General features: G+C 40.9%; 1 protein-coding gene across 2 annotated transcripts in view; it reads right to left on the bottom strand.

The window, feature by feature from the left end:
• Positions 1-8,432, bottom strand: part of LOC118935632 (UDP-glucuronosyltransferase 3A1-like) — a 50,821-nt gene extending 42,389 nt beyond the window's left edge. The window contains exons 1-2 of one of the 2 annotated variants that reach the window (XM_057495831.1): positions 8,231-8,428; positions 5,851-5,952 (exon numbers count right to left, since the gene is read on the bottom strand). In XM_057495831.1, coding sequence (XP_057351814.1) covers positions 5,851-5,952; positions 8,231-8,324 — 196 coding nt within the window. In that variant the 5' untranslated portion in view covers positions 8,325-8,428. Of the gene's footprint in view, positions 1-5,850; positions 5,953-8,230 lie in introns of both variants that reach the window. The other variant, XM_036932113.2, reaches the window with a different exon arrangement.
• Between the last annotated feature and the right edge of the window lie 12,374 nt (positions 8,433-20,806).

Raw genomic sequence — 20,806 nt, 5'->3', positions numbered from 1 at the left:
ATGTACAAAAGTAAACTCAAAATGGATCAAAGACCTGAATTTAAGTCATGAAACCATTAAACTCTTGGAAAAAAACATAGGCAAAAACCTCTTAGACATAAACATGAATGACCTCTTCTTGAACATATCTCCCCGGGCAAGGAAAACTGCAGAAAAATGAACAAGTGGGACTATATTAAGCTGAAAAGCTTCTGTGCAGCAAAAGACACCATCAATAGAACAAAAAGGAACCCTACAGTATGGGAGAATATATTTGAAAATGACACATCCGATAAAGGCTTGACGTCCAGAATATATAAAGAGCTCACACGCCTCAACAAACAAAAAACAAATAACCCAATTAAAAAATGGGCAGAGGAACTGAACAGACAGTTCTCCAAAAAAGAAATACAGATTGCCAACATACACATAAAAAGATGCTCCACATTGCTAATTATCAGAGAAATGCAAATTAAAACTACAATGAGGTATCACCTCACACCAGTAAGGATGGCTGCCATCAAAAAGACAAACAACAACAAATGCTGGCGAGGCTGTTGGGAAAGGGGAACCCTCCTACACTGCTGGTGGGAATGTAAATTAGTTCACCCATTGTGGAAAGCAGTATGGAGGTACATCAAAATGCTCAAAACAGACTTACCATTTGACCCAGGAATTGCACTCCTAGGAATTTACCCTAAGAAAGCAGCAATCAAGTTTGAGAAAAACAGATGCACCCCTTTGTTTATCGCAGCACTATTCACAATAGCCAAGAATTGGAAGCAACGTAAATGTCCATCGATAGATGAATGGCTAAAGAAGATGTGGCACATATACACAATGGAATACTACTCAGCCTAAGAAGAGGGCAAATCCTACCATTTGCAGCAACATGGATGGAGCTGGAGGGTATTATGCTCAGTGAAATAAGCCAAGCAGAGAAAGAGAAATATCAAATGATTTCACTCATCTGTGGAGTATAAGAACAAAGGAAAAACTGAAGGAACAAAACAGCAACAGAATCACAGAACCTAAGAATGGACTAACAGGTACCAAAGGGAAAGGGACTGGGGAGGATGGGTGGGTAGGGAGGGATAAGGGGGGGGAAGAAGAAGTGGGGTATTAAGATTAGCAAGCATGGGGGGTTTGGAGATAGGGAAGGGCTGTAGAACACAGAGAAAACAAGTAGTGATTCTACAACATTTTGCTATGCTGATGGACAGTGACTGTAAAGGCGTTTATAAGGGGGACCTGGTATAGGGGAGAGCCTAGTAAACATAATATTCATCATGTAAGTGCAGATTAATAATAACAAAAAAAAAAAAAGAAAGAAAGTAAAGGTGGATTACTCCCTGATAGGATAAAACTAACTGTAAATCAACGATTAATGCATGCTTTCAATATCCTTCATTTTGACCACTTAAAGGTTGTCAGATGATCAGCTATGGAGGTACATTTTTCTGATAATATTCCTTTCTCTTAAAAAAAAAAGCAGTTCCTCTGTGGTGACCTCCAATGAGTTCTACACAATGGTATAAAGGGCATATAAAAGTGTAGGCAAAGGGTCTGTTTGTGTTTATACAGAGGATCAAAGCCTAATTTGGCTACCCAGAAAATGAACTAAGATACAATATGAAGAAGAACTTTCAACATCAGCACTCTCTGGAAGACTCATACCAGAAGATGATCATCAAAAACCCTCAACAAAGATCCAGGCGCTGCTACAGCTGTAGCTGCATTCATCCCACCGGTTCCTGGACTCACCATTGGAATGAAGAAGGAGATATCTAAGCTGGCCTGTGCATACAGTAAAACAACAAATTTGACTGGATCTATACTGTTGGATCTCAACCAAGAATTAGGAGAAGTGCAAGTTGTAGCGCTCCAAAATCTTACAACTACAGACTATCTACTGTTAAAAGAACATATGGGATGTGAACAGTCCCAGGAATGGTTTTCTTGGTTTCACTGGAGATGGCTGGTAATTATTGGTCTGCTTTGGTTATGTAGCTGTACTCCTATTATGTTAAAGTAGGTGCACAATTTAATTAGTAGTTTAAAACCTATACATGCTGAAGTTACTCTACAAGAAGATATGTCAAAGAAATAATCAATCTTCCCATGTTTTCTTCCACGTGCTACTTCTATAGCTTTTCTTCTTCCTTCCTAATTACAACCCTTAAATAGAATTCATGCCTCATATCGAATTTACCGAGTATCATAATTCCTCCAAGTGGTAAAGACACCTGAAGACAAATGCTGGGCATAAAACCCACAGGGCATAAATCTGCAAAGAAGTAAAAAGCTAACCTTTTCAAATAAGGCTTCTCTCTCACTTACCAACTTTACATTTCCCTGTATGGCCCCGGAAGATGACTGGTTAGCCAGACGGGTAAGATTCCTCAAGGGAGGAACAACCTAAGACAGGCACAGTCGCAGGGGAGCCATCAGGTGAGAAATTGGGGATCAACAGAGGTGAGGCTTAGAACCTCACCCCACCTGTTCTGAGAGAAATCTTCTGCATCTGTGGATGTTTTATTGCCCTTGTCTAGCTTGGATTAACACATAGTCTACAGGCACACACCTGATCATCTACATTTGCTCTCTTACAACACTAAACTATGTTTTCTACCTTTACTTGCATCTACCTACCACTTCAGCATTTTATTAAAAATAATAATAATAAAGAGATAAATGTGGTATCCACATATAAATCAAGTATAAAAATCAAGCAAATATTCATATTTGAACTGATTGTTTATAGTTTGTAATGCATGATCAAAACCAAAAGTTTCTGTGATGACTGCCCTTGTACTGTTCACCATGCAACTTATTCACTATGTAAGAATTTGTTCTCCATTTAAAAACTTGTTTGTTATGCTTCAGAAGATTTGAGACTGATGAAAATTAGGCTTGTGGTGGATTAATGATTGTGCATTGAGTATTGACTCCCTTATACAGAATTTTATTGTTGTTAACAACCATTTGATCAATACATATGAGAGATGCCCTCTCAAAAAAAAAAAAAGTACAGACTTCCAATTGTAAAATAAATAAGTAACTGGGATGTAATGTATAGCATAAAGAATATAGTCAAAATATTGTTAACAACTTTGTATGGTGATAGCTGGTAGCTAGAATTATCATGTATATAAATGTTGAATCACTGTGTTGTACACCTGAAACTAATGTAATACTGTGTGTCAACTACGCTTCAATAAAAAATAATTATCTACAAAAAAAAAAAACAAACAAATTAAAAAGACCAACTCTACCAAGTGCTCAGAAGGAAGTAGTAGAGATGGAACTTGCATTCACTTCTGGTTAGAATGTACAATGTTACAGCCATTTTGGAAATTTGACTATTTCCTAAAAAATTAAACATATACTTAACATATGGTTCAGCTACTGCACTCCTGGCAATTAATCCAGAGAAAAGACAGTACGTCTTCATACAAAGATATGTATAAAAATGTTCACAGCAGGTTTATTTATGGTTGCTCAAAACTGTAAACTACCATAATATCCATCAAAAGGCAACTAAATAAACACATTCTATTAATCCATACAATAGAACACTATTCAGCAATAAAAGAAAATGAAGTATTCATACACCCACTATGAATTTTTCTCAAAATATTTATGCTGAATAAAATAAACCAAAATCTAAGGGTTCATAATTATGATCCCATTAATATCAAATCTACAAGATGCATTAAATATAATGACATACTAGTGATTGACTAACAATAGGAATTGGAAGGTGGGAAGCACAGAAGGTAGATGGCCAAAGAACATGAGAAATCTTCTGGGGGTGAAAATATATTTGTTACCTGGATTATTTGATGGCTTCATATATATATATATATATATATATATATGCAAAGGCATCAAATTATGTATTTTAAATATGTGTAGTTTATTATTGCCAATATTACTTCAATACAATGCTTGAAATAATGAAGACAATGAACTTCAATCTGTGGCCCCAAACTAGTAACAGGACCTTCCTACTATGAACTACTAAAAAAAAATTTTTTTTAGAAACATCAGATATATAGTAAATACACAGTAAAATGTTTTTAGATGTTGGAAACCAGGTCGTTCATGACATTGATAGCTGGTTGGGAAAATCTCCAGGAAACAGCTCATGGAGCAGGTGCCCAACTCTGGCCTGACCATCTTCCCAAGTACAGGAGACTGAGTTCAGGTTTTGGGGAGGTCATAGAAGCTCAAATTCCAAAGGCAGAATTCCAGAATACCAAAGACATCTGCATAGGCAAAAGCTCTGGAGTTTGAATCTTACTGGGAACAGTTCTACACATACATGTGAGGATATCACTCAAGCCCTGAAATGGCCACCATAAATGATGAGGTAAAACAATACCCACATGGTATACAGGGCCTCTTTCCAAGCCACTGCTCAACCTTGACATATAATAAAGCCTAAATATAAGGTCCCCAATCAGCTTGATGAAGGTAACATTTTGATCATCATCAGTCTAACCCCTATAACTTTCTCTCAGTTGGTTCGAAAATTCAGAGGGAAAGGTGGTGGTATCTTACTAAGCTCTATAAGCCCCAAACAGTAAGAAGCTGACCTCACCTGATGACAACAGACAGAAACACTGTATGTTTCACTCCCAAGGCCCAGTGAGCACTGCTTGATAGGTAAAGGGAGGAGCCCAGGAGTCTAATCCAAAGCCTGAATTCCAAGACAGAGCCTCCTTATAAGCTGCTGATCTTCTCTCCTACCTACGCACCCAAAGAAAGCTGAATCAACTGGCTGAAGGAGATAAGAATTGTCTAGTCAGAACTCTATGCAAGTCCACTCCTTAAAAGAAAAACTAATATTCCATTCAAAACCTCAATAATTTCCATTGGTAGGTGAATATTGAAAGAATATTAAAACTTGGACTATTAAAACTTGGGCCCAAGGATAAACCTAAGGGGACCGTGAATCTAGTGAATTGTTTTGGATTTTGTAGAACAGGTAGAAAGACAAAAGCTTTCAATAGTTCCTCAAAGCCAAAGAACCCACTGAAATGAAATGATCATGTGCTTCAACTACCCTGCCTGACAGTCAAGGCAGATGCATAGTGGTATGTATAGAATGATATTCAGTGAACAATATGGAACCCATACTAGAAGGTGATCAAAACTATTGTAAAACATTCTGAACAATGACAAAACCTGAAGTTCATTTTCAGAATTCTATAATTCTTTAGACTATTTTTCATCATAGTTGATTAATTTTGGAATATTTTAAAGAATCATAGCTCCAGCTAGTCTGAATAAAAAACCCAGAGTTCTAAGTCCCAACTCTACTGTTGACCTGCCACGTGAACCTGAACAAATCACTTCAGTTTTCTGGGCCTCTGTGTGCTAGACTGATGAACTTTGGAACTAAAATTCTTTGGATTCAGTGACCCAAGAACTTTTGACAACCTGAGGAAGCTTTCTTAAATTTCAGGTCTCATAACAGGAGTAGAAAGTAACCTATGATAAAGGAGGAGCAGCTGTAATTACATAATAGAAGCCTTAAATATGGCTGAATACTTCCGTTCAATACAAATTTAAACCACAAAACAGACTAGAAATTATCAAAACGATCAATAATAATGTAAAGAGGCTGGCCTAAAATGAAATTACCCAGATAAAGGTAAGATAGGGTGATATGGCATGTGGAGGCCAAGTCTACTGAACCTTATAAGATATCCAGGATTTAACATAATCACACATTCACACACGCACATTTTTTCATTTCTTCAACAACTGGATTAAAAAAGATTTTGTGCTAAGCATAATATAAATAAGGCATTGTCTTTCTTTGTCTGGTATAGGATAATTCAAAAATTATAAAAATCATACTTAGGTTCATAAACTGTCTTCCAAAATGAAGCATGGTGACATTATGGCCATGATCTTGAAGGATCTGAGACACCCGATCAAACAGCAGATAATGGCTTCCACCTAGGAACAATACACAGTTTCACTTTTGTAAAGATGAGAATAGAGGGTCTGAAAGTGCTGTGAGGTGGCAGGAGAGAAATCTGGGTAAGCCAACAGAAAATTGATAGAGAAGGAAGGAAGATGAGTTTCTTCAGTCCCTTTTTCTCACTCTGCATAACCTAAGCCCAGATGCCTGCCCCTGTCTGAACGGAACCTTGGCCTCTGGCGGTCCTCCACCAGAGGACACTTCGTCTCCTTTACTGACAGAGACACCCTTTTGGTCTCCCTAGACTCAGTATCTCCGTCAGTGTGAGGACCTTCTCTGGGCTTAGGTTTTGGGAGTTCCTGACTCTGAGGCACAAGCTGCACGTTAGCCGGGCTCATGGAGACACCACGTCCTAAAGAAATGAGAGCGCTGGTGGTCATTGCGGCACAGTGCTGTGCATGTGGGTGGGAAGGGTCCGAATGGACAATCAACCAGAGCTATTTCTGGGATGCTCCTCTTTGGAAATTTATTATAGTGTAGGAGGCAGAAATATGGGGGCTTGAATTTGAGTCCAAGAAACAGCTGTTAGAGGGAAAGCATGGGGAGCCACCACTTAGAGCCAGTTGGGGCCTCTATTTTCTATATCAATTAAGACATTCAGGATGACTGTGGGGCCCAAGGGCCGGCTCTGCAGGATCCTGTGCTCAAGGGACACTGCAGCATCCCCCACAGGAGGCCAACCCTGGGACCCGAAGGGAAGAGAAGCTGAATCCTCCACACAGGTCCAAGACCCATCACACCACGTCTGCCTAAAACTCTGTGCCATCCATCCTGGGCCGTCTCTCTTGAATCTATGGGTCTCAGCAGCAGGGAAATCCAGACCAGAGGGAAGCCATAGATTTTGCCAAAGATGGGAAGTGGAGGGCGTTTGGGAGAGGATGGCCCATGTGAATGGGTCAGCAGAGAGGAGGATAGCACTGCAGAGGTAGTGTGCACGACTGGCAATTACTCTACTTCTTCCTATCACACTTGTGTTGCCTGAGGGAACACCACTGACAAAAAACTCAATCCCTTACCGCTCGGCCTGCCGCCTGCTCTTGCTCACATTTAACTTGTGGAGGAAATGGGTGCAGGTGGAAGGGGTTCCTACAGACACGGCCAGTCATGTGGGTCTCGGTGAGCCAGAGCCCTTAAGGGGCAGAGGCCAGGCTTCTAGCACCTCCCAAAGCGCCATCAGCTCCCTGCAGAGTTGGAGGCAGGGGAGCAGGTACTTTGCAGAGGTGCAGAGGGTTCTGTTCTCCATTGTGTCTATCACAAAATTTGAAGAAAGGAAAAAAGGCTTAAAAAGGTGGCAAGGGATTTTTAAATGCTGATTTTTAGAAATTCCCACTGTAAAGAGTGACAGAGTGGAATCTGTGGAAGAGGATGGTTTTGACTAGGAAATCCTGAGTAAACGGCCCAGGTGCCTTTCCGGAGATGCATGGGGCTCTTGCACAGGGCACCTCATTTCCCTAACCTCAGTTTCCCACTCAGGAAATGCAAGGACTGAGGGGACCCAGACGGCTTCAGGATGGGCTGAATGAGGGAACCCAGAAGACTTCAGGATGGGTTGAATAAATCTTGGGGAAACTCAGTCTTATACTGACTCCTTATCCTGATTAAGATTTCGGGTTCGTCATCTGTCCCCTTTTCGGCAAAAGGAAAGGAAGTAAAACTACGTCCACAATATGCATAAGTAACTGCTTCACTGTCTGTCAAAACTTCTAGCAGGACAGGTGAGATAGAGAGAGACCCCCAGCCCAAGGACTCCCTTGCCCCAGGTCCCCTCCTCTGCCTGGGATCCCCAGGTTTCCTAGTCATGAAGCATCCTCAATTTGCACTACTGCCCCCAGGAGCACCCGTTCCCGGCCTCCAAGGGCCTGAAATGGACTCCACCTCGCACTTGCTGCTGGCACCCACCGCGCCCAGCTAAAGTTAGCGGTGAGCCTCCAGCGCCCTGGAGCAGGCGGCCCGCGGTCTCCAGCTCAGCCCTGGATCACAACTACTGGCCCCAGATGCGCACAATGGGACGCGCGTCCAGACAGATTTTTAGGAGTGGACAGGGAACCAGTGAGTCTCCAGAACTCACTTCTCCGGGAGGTGGAGCCCCCTCCCGGCGCCACAGCCCCCGCCGCCTCTCCCTCCTCCAGCCTGGGACACAAGCCGGGTCTGGGAAACCGCAGGCGCTGGCGCGCTGTGCAAGGGCTGCTGGCCCGAGCCCTGGCACCGGTGCCCGGGACGCGCCTGTCTCGGGATACTTGGCAGGGCACTCACCCAGTGAGGACACGGTCAGGATTTTGGCGGCCTCTGGGAGAAGGAGCGCGGGCACGAGGAAGCCCAGGAGAAACAGCGCCCGCGGCCCCGCCATGTTCGCCCCGCGCAGCTGTAGCGCAGTCCCGCTTTGCGCGCCCCGCACTCTGAGCCCCTCAAAGTTCCCTAGCCCAGGCGGACACGCGCGCGCAGCCAGGCAAGGTGGGGCGCTGGAAGTTGATCCCGCCTCTCTTTACCTTTTGTCCCCTCTGTCCCTTCTGCCCCTCCTCCCTGGGTGTGTGCTCCTTTGGAAATTCTGTCCTCACCCCTCCTACCAAGGGCAGTGGGAAGAAGAACTTGGTGAGCTGATCCTTAAACCGTCCGTGTCCTTGTAATCACTACACTTTCCTCTGAAAATACTGTGAGTCGGGAGTGGTGGGTAGAGACCTTAGGAAATCACGTCCAAGAAAGGTCACCTCCAAGTGACTGGGAACCATGTCCCTTCAGGGATCCGACCCGAAGTTACGGGACCCCATCACCTTTCTGACAGCTCTAATCATCCCAAACAGCCTTCCCCATTCCCGATTCCCCATATACCTGCTTAAAATCTCTTCTAGTGTTCAAGGTCCCAGGAGAAGACTCCCGAAGGAAAAATGACCTACACTTACTGCTCAGAGTTTCTTTAAAAGACACTTATTCATGAAAGGTGATACAGGTCCTTAGTATTAACCACCTGTTGAAGTCCAGGCTTTTACCTGGAGAACTGAATTTGCAAAGCTGCACCTATAATTCTACATGAACATCATAAAATCGGAAGGGTGGTGGGCACCACTTTCTACTTCCGTAAGTGGTTGAAAGTGTTCATTAGAAAGTTTTTTAAATTCTCCCAATCTTATTCCATTTTTTTCTTGTACATCCATCTATTTTTGTGCTATACTCATGTCATCACATGACTACATATATACATGTTGACGATTAAAATCTTCAAATATTTTACTTCCCAGTGAAAAAAATCATCTGTCTATCACAAAGGTGCCATTAAGCATTAACGCAATCACATCACCTTATCTGCACACCTTATCAAATTCCACCCATTCTCCCAATACCTACATAGTAATATGAATGTTCTGGTGCAGGAGCAAATCCAGGATCACACATTATGTTAAGTATCATGTCTATTACATCTCCTTTAGTAAGGATTGGCTTCTCAGACTTCATTTTCTTTCATGTCATTGGCATTTTAAAGAGCACAAGCCATTAATTTTGTAAAATGGCTTTTGATTTGGGTTTGTCTGATGTTTTCTTATTATACTTCAGGTACAATAAATACTTTGGCTCCATCTCAGTGACTCACAACAGGAAGCACATGATGCCATATGCCCCCATTATCGGTGAAGATAACTTTGATCTCTTGTGTAAAGTGGTGTCTACCAAGACTCTCAATTGAAAAGTTACTAGTTTCTATACTCTAGTGAAGAAACAAGTTGTAGGGAGACATTTTCAAAATGTAAATATTCTGTTCCTCATCAAATTCTACTCATATTATCATCTTTTTATATTTCTTCCTGAATCAATGATTACTGACATGGTGGCAGATTAATGAATTTTTAACTCCATTTTCCTCCTTTATATCTCATGTGGTTTCTGTTTAATTGCTAACCTATCTATTGTCCTTTCCTACTTATGTATTTCTATTTATTTCTTATTAGTTTTTGCACCTGGAGCCATATTTATTCAATGGGATGTAATCTCCCACTACCATTATTTACTGGCTCGGTCCTGTGTCTTGCCCGGCCCCCATCATTTTGGAACTTTTCCTTTATTTCTTGCACATGATTTCCAGACTCATCTTGTACTTTTCTTTGTCCCTGTCTTAAAAGCATCCATATCTTAAGGAACCCATTAGTAGGGAATGTTTGGAAACCTGGATATCATTGGTAGAAATGCTCATTGCTAATGAAGTGCCACTGTTTATAATCCCTTTTCGATGGACAGTCACGAAAGCACAGATGCAGACATGGGTATAAATATCACATACCTGTATCTCTCTTCATAGCTATGTTTATATTTAGTTTATAACAGATAATGAATTCATACTCATATGAATGAATTCTAGTACAACACCACAGAGCTGTTGCTAACTTTCCCATTTCCACATTTGTAAACCCTTTCCAAAATTAAGAATCTAACTCTCAGCATCTTTGGTATTTTTACTCACTTGCTCAATCATACCATGCACTGAAAGAAGGTTCTGGTATAGTGATCCACCAACTGTGATAAAGAAACCTGCTCAAGAGAATACAAGATTTTTTGCATTTCTTTTCTTCTTTGGATTGACAGTACAAAGAGTGTACTGTGTACAAAATGGAATTGTTTCATTCCTTTATTTATTTTTTGCTACATAGGGATTATGGTATACCTTTAAAAAATGTTTTAAATCCATTTGTTTGTATTCCATTTTATGTTTTCCCTCCATTTTTTTTATTTAGGTATAAATTTGTTATAAAAAACACTAACATGCTTTCAAAACCTGAACTATGTAAAAATATAAATCCATAGCCTTTCACTAACTTTCCTGAACTTCCACGCTTTTCAAACAGCAACCTTGTGAACAGTCTGTCTCATTTTCCCCCACTCTCTCCCTACGTTTCTTTTTGGCAAATAAATGCAGATACACATGTATTTTTATTATTTTTCCCTTCTCTTTTCTTAAAAAGTCAGCATGCTATGTACTTTGCTCTATTTACTTAGTAATATCAGAATTCACTCAAGATTAGTTTGTAGTTGTCTTGCTCATCGCATTTTATAGCTGCCTGCTATTCCTGTGTGTGCATGTCCATAGCTTCATTCCTCAATTTTAATAGATTTTTAAAAATATTAGGACTAGCAGTCCTTTATGTTGGATGTATGTTATAAAATTTTTCCTCCCACTTGTTAATTGGTATTTGACCCCCCTTAACAATGATTTAGCCATGTAAAAAAGATTTTCTGATATTGTTAAATTAGTCAAGCTTTTTGTTGAATCAGGACTTTTTACTCATATTTAGAAAGCGTTTCCAGACACACAGGATATGCAAAAATTTACCTTTTTTTGAACCGGTATGTTGTCATATTTTATATTAAATGTCTGATGTATTTGGAGTTTACTTGGATGTGGTGTGAAGTATGGACTGAATTCTAAATGATTATCCAGTTGTCCCAGTACTTTTTGATTCAGGTGCTGTAACTCAGTTCTTGATTTTGGGATCTTATGGTTTCTAAATAGAGAGAAAGATATGCTAACGAATAATTTAAATATAGTAAGAAAAAATGCTTCAGAAGAGGAGGCAGTGACCTCTGCTGAGAGTGTGGTGGTCAGGTCCAGCCATACTGATGTGAAGTCATGACTCTAGGGGTTGAAGAACAAGAGGAAGAGTTTTTTAAATTCCAACAAGAGCGTAATGGCATTTCTGAGAGAGAACATGTAATGGCCAAAGACACGGAGATACAAACAGCATAGCACAGCGTGTTGGGGTGGGGGTGGCAAAGACCCCCTCCTTCTAGTCAGGTTCCTCTGAGCCCTCTTCTGTACTAGACCTATACTTCGCTTCTGCCTTGCCCTTAGCCTGCTGAGCCCAATTTTAGTAAAGATCCTGCTAATCTAGTTTATGGGAAGTCCCTCTAGCCTTGTTCTCTAATCACTCTGGTCTTCCTTTGATAAGAAACCCCTTACCTTTGAAATCGAATCAAGTTCCTCTTACTAATTCTCTGTGCACTGACCCCTGACAAAGTTGGGGTCTCCTTGGCCAAGCTCTAATGAGGCTCCCGGGAGCTCTCTTTTCAACTAGGCCCTGTCTTTCGGACTTCCATGTTCATCTCTGGATTGTCAGTTTAGCAAGAATGCCACTAAGTCAGTTTACCCAGCCCCTGTTCTCCATATCTGATGAACTTCAATATCTATTCGGGTTCCTTATCTTCTATTATTCCCCAGTAATGTCTCATTACCCTGACTTGCCTCTTAGCGAGAATCCTATTAGATACGTTAAGCCAGAAGCCCCCTTATTCCTGGTGCTTCCTCATGATTTTCCATACACTGACTCCCACTCAGCTCCTTGGCTGTAATTCCCACTTCTTCTTGTATTCAGATCGAATCGTATTCAGTCTGTCTTTCCCCCGCTGCAAGATCCCACTGCAGTGGTGTATAGACCTATCATATGGTCCCCCTTGAATAAAGTCCTCCTTACCATCTTTAACAAGTATCACTGAATAATTTTTTCTTTAACAACTCCTCACTCTGCTTGTTGGCTGTGAATCCCCAGCTGTCCTTGCTGCACCCTGGGTTGAGGCCAGTTTCTCTTCCCTATGATGACACGCTCTTCCTTGTTGCAATAGTCTCGCAGTTTTCTTTGCCAGGTTTAACAAGTGTCAGCCTAACTTCTCTTTAACAGGTATAGCATATGTGGAAAATGGACAAAGGGAGGATAGCTGAAGTTGTGCCTGCTGAGTTGACTAGAGATAAATCACAGAGACATTATATTCCCTGAAATGGGAGCCAGCAAAGGAGTTTTTTATTTTTTATTTTTTATTTCAGTATCATCAATCTACAATTACATGAGGAACATTATGTTTACTGGACTCCCCCCATCACCACTTCCCCCCCCCACAAACCCCATTACAGTCATTGTCCATCATCTCAGTAAGATGCTGTAGAAACACTACTTGTCTTCTCTGTGTTGCACAGCCCTCCCCGTGCCCCTGCCCCACATCCCCACATTATACATGCTAATCGTTATGCCCCCTTTCTTCCCCCCCTCCACCCCCATCTCTTTCCCTTCCCAGCCCTCCTCCCCAGTCTCTTTCCCTTTGGTAACTGTTAGTCCATTTTCAGTTCTGTGTTTGTGCTGCTATTTTGTTCCTTCAGTTTTTTCTTTATTCTTACACTCCACATATGAGTGAAATCATTTGGTACTTTTTTTCTCTGCCTGAACATATACCCTCTAGCTCAATCCATGTTGTTGCAAATGGTAGGATTTGTTTTCTTCTTATGGCTGAATAATATTCCATTGTGTGTATGTGCCATATCTTCTTTATCCATTCATCTACTGATGGACACTTAGGTTGCTTCCATTTCTTGGCTATTGTAAATAGTGCTGTGATAAACATAGGGGTACATATATCTATTTCAAACTGGGCTGCTGTATTCTTAGGGTAAATTCCTGGAAGTAGAATTCCTGGGTCAAATGGTATTTCTATTTTTAGCTTTCTGAGGAACCTTTATACTGATTTAAACAATGGTTGAACTAATTTACATTCCCACCAGCAGTGTAGGAGGGTTCCCCTTCCTCCACAACCTCGTCAACATTTGTTGTTGTTTGTCTTTTGGATGATGGCAATCCTTACTGGTGTGAGGTGATATCCCATTGTGGTTTTAATTTGCATTTCTCTGATGGTTAGCAATGTGGAGCATCTTTCCATGTGCCTGTTGGCCATCTGAATTTCTTCTTTGGAGAAGTGTCTGTTCAGCTCCTCTGCCCATTTTTTAATTGAATCATTTGCTTTTTGTTTGTTGAGGTGTGTGAGCTCTTTATATATTTCGGATGTCAACCCTTAATTGGATATGTCATTTATGAATATATTCTCCCATACTATAGGATGCCTTTTTGTTCTGTTGATGGTGTCCTTTGTGTACAGAAGTTTTTCAGCTTGATATAGTTCCACTTGTTCATTTTTGCTTTTGTTTCCCTTGCCCAGGGAGATATGTTCATGAAGAAGTCACTCATGTTTATGTCCAAGAGATTTTTGCCTATGTTTTTCTCTAAGAGTTTTATGTTTTCATGACTTACATTCAGGTCTTTGTTCCATTTCTAATTTACTCTTGTGTATGGGTTTAGACAATGATCCAGTTTCATTCTCTTACACGTAGCTCCCCAGTTTTGCCAACACCAGCTGCTGAAGAGGCTGTCATTTACCCATTGTATGTCCATGGCTCCTTTATCATATATTAATTGACCATATATGTTTGGGTTAATGTCTGGAAACTTTATTGCATTCCACTGGTCTGTGGCTCTGTTCTTGGGCCAGTACCAAATTGTCTTGATTACTGTGGCTTTGTAGTACAGCTTGAAGTTGGGGAGTGAGTCCCCCCCCGCCCGACTTTATTCTTCCTTCTCAGGATTGCTTTGACTATTCAGAGTCTTTTGTGGTTCCATATGAATTTTAGAACTATTTGTTCCAGTTCACTGAAGAATGCTGTTGCTGTTTTCACAGGGACTGCATTGAATCTGTAGATAGCTTTAGCAGGATGGCCATTTTCACAATATTAATTCTTCCTAGCCAAGAGCATGGGAGGAGTTTCCATTTGTTAGTGTCTTCTTTAATTTCTCTTAAGAGTGTCTTGTAGTTTTCAGGGTATGGGTCTTTCACTTCCTTGGTTAGGTTTATTCCTGGGTATTTTATTCCTTTTGATGCAACTGCGAATGGAATTGTTTTCCTGATTTCTCTTTCTGCTAGTTTAGTTTAGGAAAGCAACATATTTCTGTGTATTAATTTTGTATCCTGCAACTTTGCTGAATTCTGATATTAGTTCTAATAGTTTTGGAGTGGAGTCTTTAGGGTTTTTTATGTACAATATCATGTCATCTGCATAGAGTGACATTTTGACTTCTTTACCAATCTGGATTCCTTTTATTTCTTGTTTTGTCTGATTGCCAAGGCTAGCACCTCCAGCAATATGTTGAATAACAGTGCGGGAGAGTGGGCATCCCTGTCTTGTTCCTGATCTTAGAGGAAAAGCTTTCAGCTTCTCAATGTTAAGTATGATGTTGGCTGTGGGTTTATCATATAAGGCCTTTAATATGTTGAGGTACTTGCCCTCTATACCCATTTTGTTCAGAGTTTTTATCATGAATGGTTGCTGAGTTTTGTCAAATGCTTTTTCAGCGTCTGTGGAGATGATCATGTGGTTTTTGTCCTTTTTGTTGAATACCACTTGGTCATGGAGTATGAGCCTGTTGATGTATTTTTTAATTTGGTTTGATAATATTTTGTTGAGTATTTTTGCATCTGTGTTCATCAGGTATATTAGTCTGTAATTTTCTTTTTTGTTGTGTCTTTGCCTGGTTTTGGTATTAGGGTGATGCTGGCTTCATAGAATTAGTCTGGAAGTATTCCCTCTTCTTCTATTTTTTGGAAAACTTTAAGGAGAATGGTATTATGTCTTCTCTGTTTGTCTGATAAAATCCCATGGTAAATCCAGCTGGCCCGGGGGTTTTGCTCTTGCGTAGATTTTGATTACCGATTGAATTTCGTTGCTGGTAATTGGTCTGTTTGATTTTCTGTTTCTTCCTTGGTCAGTCTTCGAAGGTTGTATTTTTCTAGGAAGTTGTCCATTTCTTCTAGGTTTTCCAGCTTGTTAGCATATAGGTTTTCATAGTATTCTCTCATGCTTCTTTGTATTTCGGTGGATTCCGTTGTGATTTTTCCTTTCTCATTTTGGATTCTGTTGATGTGTGTAGACTCCCTTTTTCTCTTGATAAGTCTGGCTAGGGGTTTATCTATTTTATTTATTTTCCCAAAAAACCAGCTCTTGGTTTCATTGATATTTTTCTACTGTTTTATTCTTCTCAATTGTATTTATTTTTTCTCTTATCTTTATTATGTCCCTCCTTCTGCTGACTTTGGGCCGCATTTGTTCTTCTTTTTCTGATTTCAGTAATCGTGACTTTAGACTATTCATTTGGGATTGTTCTTCCTTCTTCAAATATGCCTGGATTGCTATATACGTTCCTCTTAAGAGAGCTTTCACTGCGTCCCACAGCAGTGGGGGTTTTGTACTGTTGTTGTCATTTGTCTCCCTATATTTCTTGATCTCTATTTTAATTTGGTCATTGATCCATTGATAATTTAGGAGTATGTTGTTAAGCCTCCATGTGTTTGGGAGCCTTTTTGTTTTCTTTGTACAATTTATTTCTAGTTTTATGCCTTGATGGTCTGAGAAGTTGGTTGGTAGAATTTCAGTCTTTTTGAATTTACTGATGTTCTTTTTGTGGCCTGGTATGTGGTCTATTCTGGAAAATGTTCCATGTGCACTTGAGAATAGTGTGAATCCTACTGCTTTTGGGTGTAGAGTTCTGTAGATGTCTATTAGGTCCATCTGTTCTAATGTGTTGTTCAGTGCCTCTGTGTCCTTACTCATTTTCTGTCTGGTGGATCTGTCCTTTGGAGTGAGTGGTGTGTTGAGGTCTCCTAAGATGAATGTATAGCATTCTATTTCCTCCTTTAATTCTGTTAGTATTAGTTTCACATATGTTGGTGCTCCTGTATTGGGTGCATATGTACTTATAATGGTTATATCCTCTTGTTGGACTAATGCCTTTATCATTATGTAATGTCCTTCTTTATCTCTTGTTACTTTCTTTGTTTTGAAGTCTATTCTGTCTGATACAAGTACTGCAACCCCTGGATTTTTCTCCCAGTTGTTTGCATGAAATATCTTTTTCCATCCCTTGACTTTTAGTCTGTGTATGTCTTTGTGTTTGAGGTGAGTCTCTTGTAAGCAGCATATAGATGGGTCTTGCTTTTTTATCCATTCTATTACTGCTTGTCTTTTGATTGGTTTTTTCAGTCCTTTTACATTTAGGGTGATTATTGAAAGATATGTACTTAATACCGTTGCAGGCTTTAGATGCATGGTTACCAAAGGTTCAAGGGTATCTTCTTTACTATCTAACCATCTAATTATCTCTTTTATTAAGCTGTTATAAACACAGTCTGATGATTCTTTATTTCTCTCCCTTCTTATTCTTCCTCCTCCATTCTTTATATGTCAGGTGTTTTATTCTGTGCTCTTTTATGTTTCCTTTGACTGCTTTTGTGAATAGTTGATTTTATTTTTTGCCTTTAGTTAGTATTTGGTTGGTCTGCTTTCTTTGTTGGGACTTTATTTTCTCTGGTGACATCTATTTTGCCCTAGGAGTGCTTCCAGATAGAGCAGTCCCTTAAAAATATCCTGCAGAGGTGGATTGCGGGAGGCAAATTCCCTCAACTTTTGCTTGTCTGGGAATTGTTTAATCCCTCCTTTATATTTAAATGATCATCGTGCTGGATACAGTCTTCTTGGTTCAAGGCCCTTCTGTTTCATTGCATTAAATATATCATGCCATTCTCTTCTGGCCTGTAAGGTTTCTTGATGATAGCCTGATGGGTTTTCTTTGTAGGTGACCTTTTTCCTCTCTCTGGCTGCCTTTAATACTCTGTCCTTGTCCTTGATCTTTGCCATTTTAATTATTTTGTGTCTTGGTGTTGTCCTTCTTGGGTCCTTTGTGTTGGGGGATCTGTGGGCTTCCATGGTCTGAGAGACTATTTCCTCCCCCAGTTTGGGGAAAGTTTCAGTAATTATTTCTTCAAACACACTTTCTATCCCTTTCTCTCTGTTCTTCTTTTCTGGTACCCCTATAATGCAAATATTGTTCCATTTGGATTGGTCACACTGTTCTTTTAGTATTCTTTCATTCCTGGAGATCCTTTCATCTCCCTCTGTCTCAGCTTCTCTGTGTTCCTGTTCTCTGATTTCTATTCCATTAATGGCCTCCTGCACCTCATCCAATCTACTCTTAAGTTCTTCCAGAGATTGTTTTATCTCTGTATTCTCCCTCCTAACTTCACCCTTTAGCTCTTGCATATTTCTCTGCAGGTCCATCTGCATGGTTATGACCTTTATTTTGAATTCTTTTTCAGAAAGATTGGTTAAATCTACCTCCCCAGGCTCCCTCTCAGGGGTTGTCTCTATGATTCTGGTCTGAACCAAATTCTTGTGCCTTTTCATGGCAATAGAGGTAGTTCTGGGCAGTTGGTCTGGGTTTTAGCTGGGAGAACAAAGTCCCCTCCTGCTTGCTGGTTATCTTGCAGGTCCTCATAGCAGCTTTTGGTTTTATTTCCTGAGCCACCATGGACAGGGCAACTGTCTGGGCAGCCCAGAGCCCTGCTGGGAATGGCAAGCATGCCAGGTGTGCTCGCCTGTGTGAATGGTGACCGTTGGAACCCTTTCCAGACTTCCTGTGTCTGTGCATGCTGGAAGGGCCTCTGAGTCCAGACCAGGCGGCTGCGGGCAAGGCTCTGGGCAGTTGCTGTGGACGTGGCCACTCTCTAGCTGCTTCCCTGCTATGACGGGGCTGCGCCAGAGGTGGAATGGATGGGAGGCCTTTTATCGCCGTGAGGACTTCAGAGCTGTGCTACCTCCCAGGGGGCTCGCGAGCATAAAGTTCCACATGATTCCCAGGTGCTGGGCTGAGTGTGCTGGGATGCTGCTGTCCAGCTGTGAGGTCCCTGTCCCTTTAAGACTTTCAAAAAGAGCTTGCTTTTCTTTTGTCCCAGGGGCACCGGCTGCGGGACCCACTCACAGGTTTTACTGTTCCATTTCCCTAATATCCAGCACACCATGCATTGTGTGTTAGCGCTCCTGGTGCGGATGACTAGGGCTGGGTATTTAGCAGTCCTGGGCTTCCACTCCCTCCCTGCTGTGACTCCTTAGCTTCTGCCATGGAGCTGGGGTTGGGGGGGAGCTCGGGTCCCGCTGGGCCGTGGAGTGTATCTTACCCACTTCATGAGGTGCCGAGTTCTCGCTGACACAGATGTAGCCTGGCTGTTGTACTGCATCCTCTGGTCTATCTTTTAGGAATAGTTGTATTTGTTGTATTTTCAAAAATATGTATGGTTTTGGGAGGAGATTTCCACTGCCTTACTCACACCGCTATCTTGGCTCCTCCTCCCTCTCAGCAAAGGATTTTTTTTCTTTACTTATTTATATAAAGTATTAAGGTATGATTGATACACACTCTTATGAAGGTTTCACATGAAAAACATGGTGGTTGCTACATTCCCCCATATTATCAAGTCCCCACCCATACCCCAGTGCAGTCACTGTTCATCAGTGTAGTAAGATGCCACACATCGACTATGTGCCTTCACTGTGCTACACTGTTCTCCCTGTGATCCCCCACACCATGTGAACTAAACATAATACTCCTCAATCCCCTTCACCCTCCCTCCCCATTCACCCTCCCACACCCCTCCTCTTTGGTAACCAATAGTTCATTATTGGAGTCTCCGAGTCTGCGGCTATTTTGTTCCGTCAGTTTTGCTTCGTTGTAATACTCCACAAATGAGGGAAATCATTTGGCATTTGTCTTTCTCTGCCTGGCTTATTTCACTGAGCATAATGTCTTCCAGCTCCATCCATGTGGTTGCAAATGGTAGAATCTGTTTCTTCCTTACGGTCAAATAGTATTCCATAGTGTATATGTACCACATCTTCTTTATCCATTCACCTACTGATGGACACTTAGGTTGCTTCCATATCTTGGCTTTTGTAAAAAGTGCTGTGATAAATGTAGCGGTGCATATGTCTTTTTGAATCTGAGAAGTTGTATTTTTGGATAAATTCCAAGGAGTGGGATTTCAGGGTCAAATGACAGTTCTATTTTTAGTTTTTTGAGGAACCTCCATATTGCTTTCCACAATGGTTGAACTAGCTTATATTCCCACCAGCAGTGTAGGAGGGTTCCCCTTTCTCTGCATCCTCACCAGCATTTGTTGTTCTTAGTCTTTTTGATGCTGGCCATCCTTACGGGTGTGAGGTGATATCTCATTGTGGTTTTAATTTGCATTTCCCTGATGATTAGTGATGTAAAGCATCTTTTCATGTATCTGTTGGCCATCTGAATTTCTTCTTTGGAGAACTGTCTCTTCATATCCTCTGCCCATTTGTCAATTCGGTTGTTTGCTTTTTGGGTGTTGAGACATGTAAGTTCTTTATATATTTTGGATGTTAACCCCTTGTCGCATATGTCATTTAAAAATATGTTCTCCCATACTGTAGGATGCCTTTTTGTTCCTTTGATGGTGTCCTTTGCTGTAGAGAAACATTTTAGTTTGATGTAGTCCCATGAGTTCATTATTGCTTTTGTTTCCCTTGCTCAAAGAGTTGTATTCAGGAAGAAGTTGCTCATGCTTATATTCAGAAGATGTTTGTCTATGTTTTTTTCTAAGAGCTTTATGGTTTCATGACTTACATTCAGGTCTTTGACCCATTTCTAGTTTACCTTTGTGTATCGGGTTCAAGAATTATACAGTTTCATTCTACTGCATGTAGCTGTCCAGTTTTGCCAACACCATCTGTTGAAAAGGCTGTCATTTCCCCATTGTATATCCATTGCTCCTTTATCATATATTAATTGACCATATATGTTTGGGTTTATGTCTGGGCTCTCCAGTCTGTTCCACCCATCTGTGGGTCTGTTCTTGTGCCAGTACCAAATTGTCTTGAGTACTGTGACTTTCTAGTACAGCTTGAAGTTGGGACGCATAATTCCCACTGCTTTATTCTTCCTTCTCAGGATTGCTTTGGCTATTTGGGGTCTTTTGTGGTTCCATATGAATTTTAGAATGATTTTCTCTAGTTCGTTGAAGAATTCATAGATTTCTTTAGGCAAGATGGCCATTTTGACAATATTCTTTCTTCCTTTCCATGAGCAGAGGATGTGTTTCCATTTATTAGTATCTTCTTTAATTTCTCTCATGAGTGTCTTGTAGTTTTCAGAGTATAGGTCTTTCCCTTCCTTGGTT

This window comes from Manis pentadactyla, chromosome 2 (assembly GCF_030020395.1).
Source record: "Manis pentadactyla isolate mManPen7 chromosome 2, mManPen7.hap1, whole genome shotgun sequence".
Lineage (NCBI taxonomy): Eukaryota > Metazoa > Chordata > Mammalia > Pholidota > Manidae > Manis > Manis pentadactyla.
The sequence above is the reverse complement of the archived record's forward strand: the minus strand, read 5'-3'. Positions and strand labels throughout refer to the sequence as shown.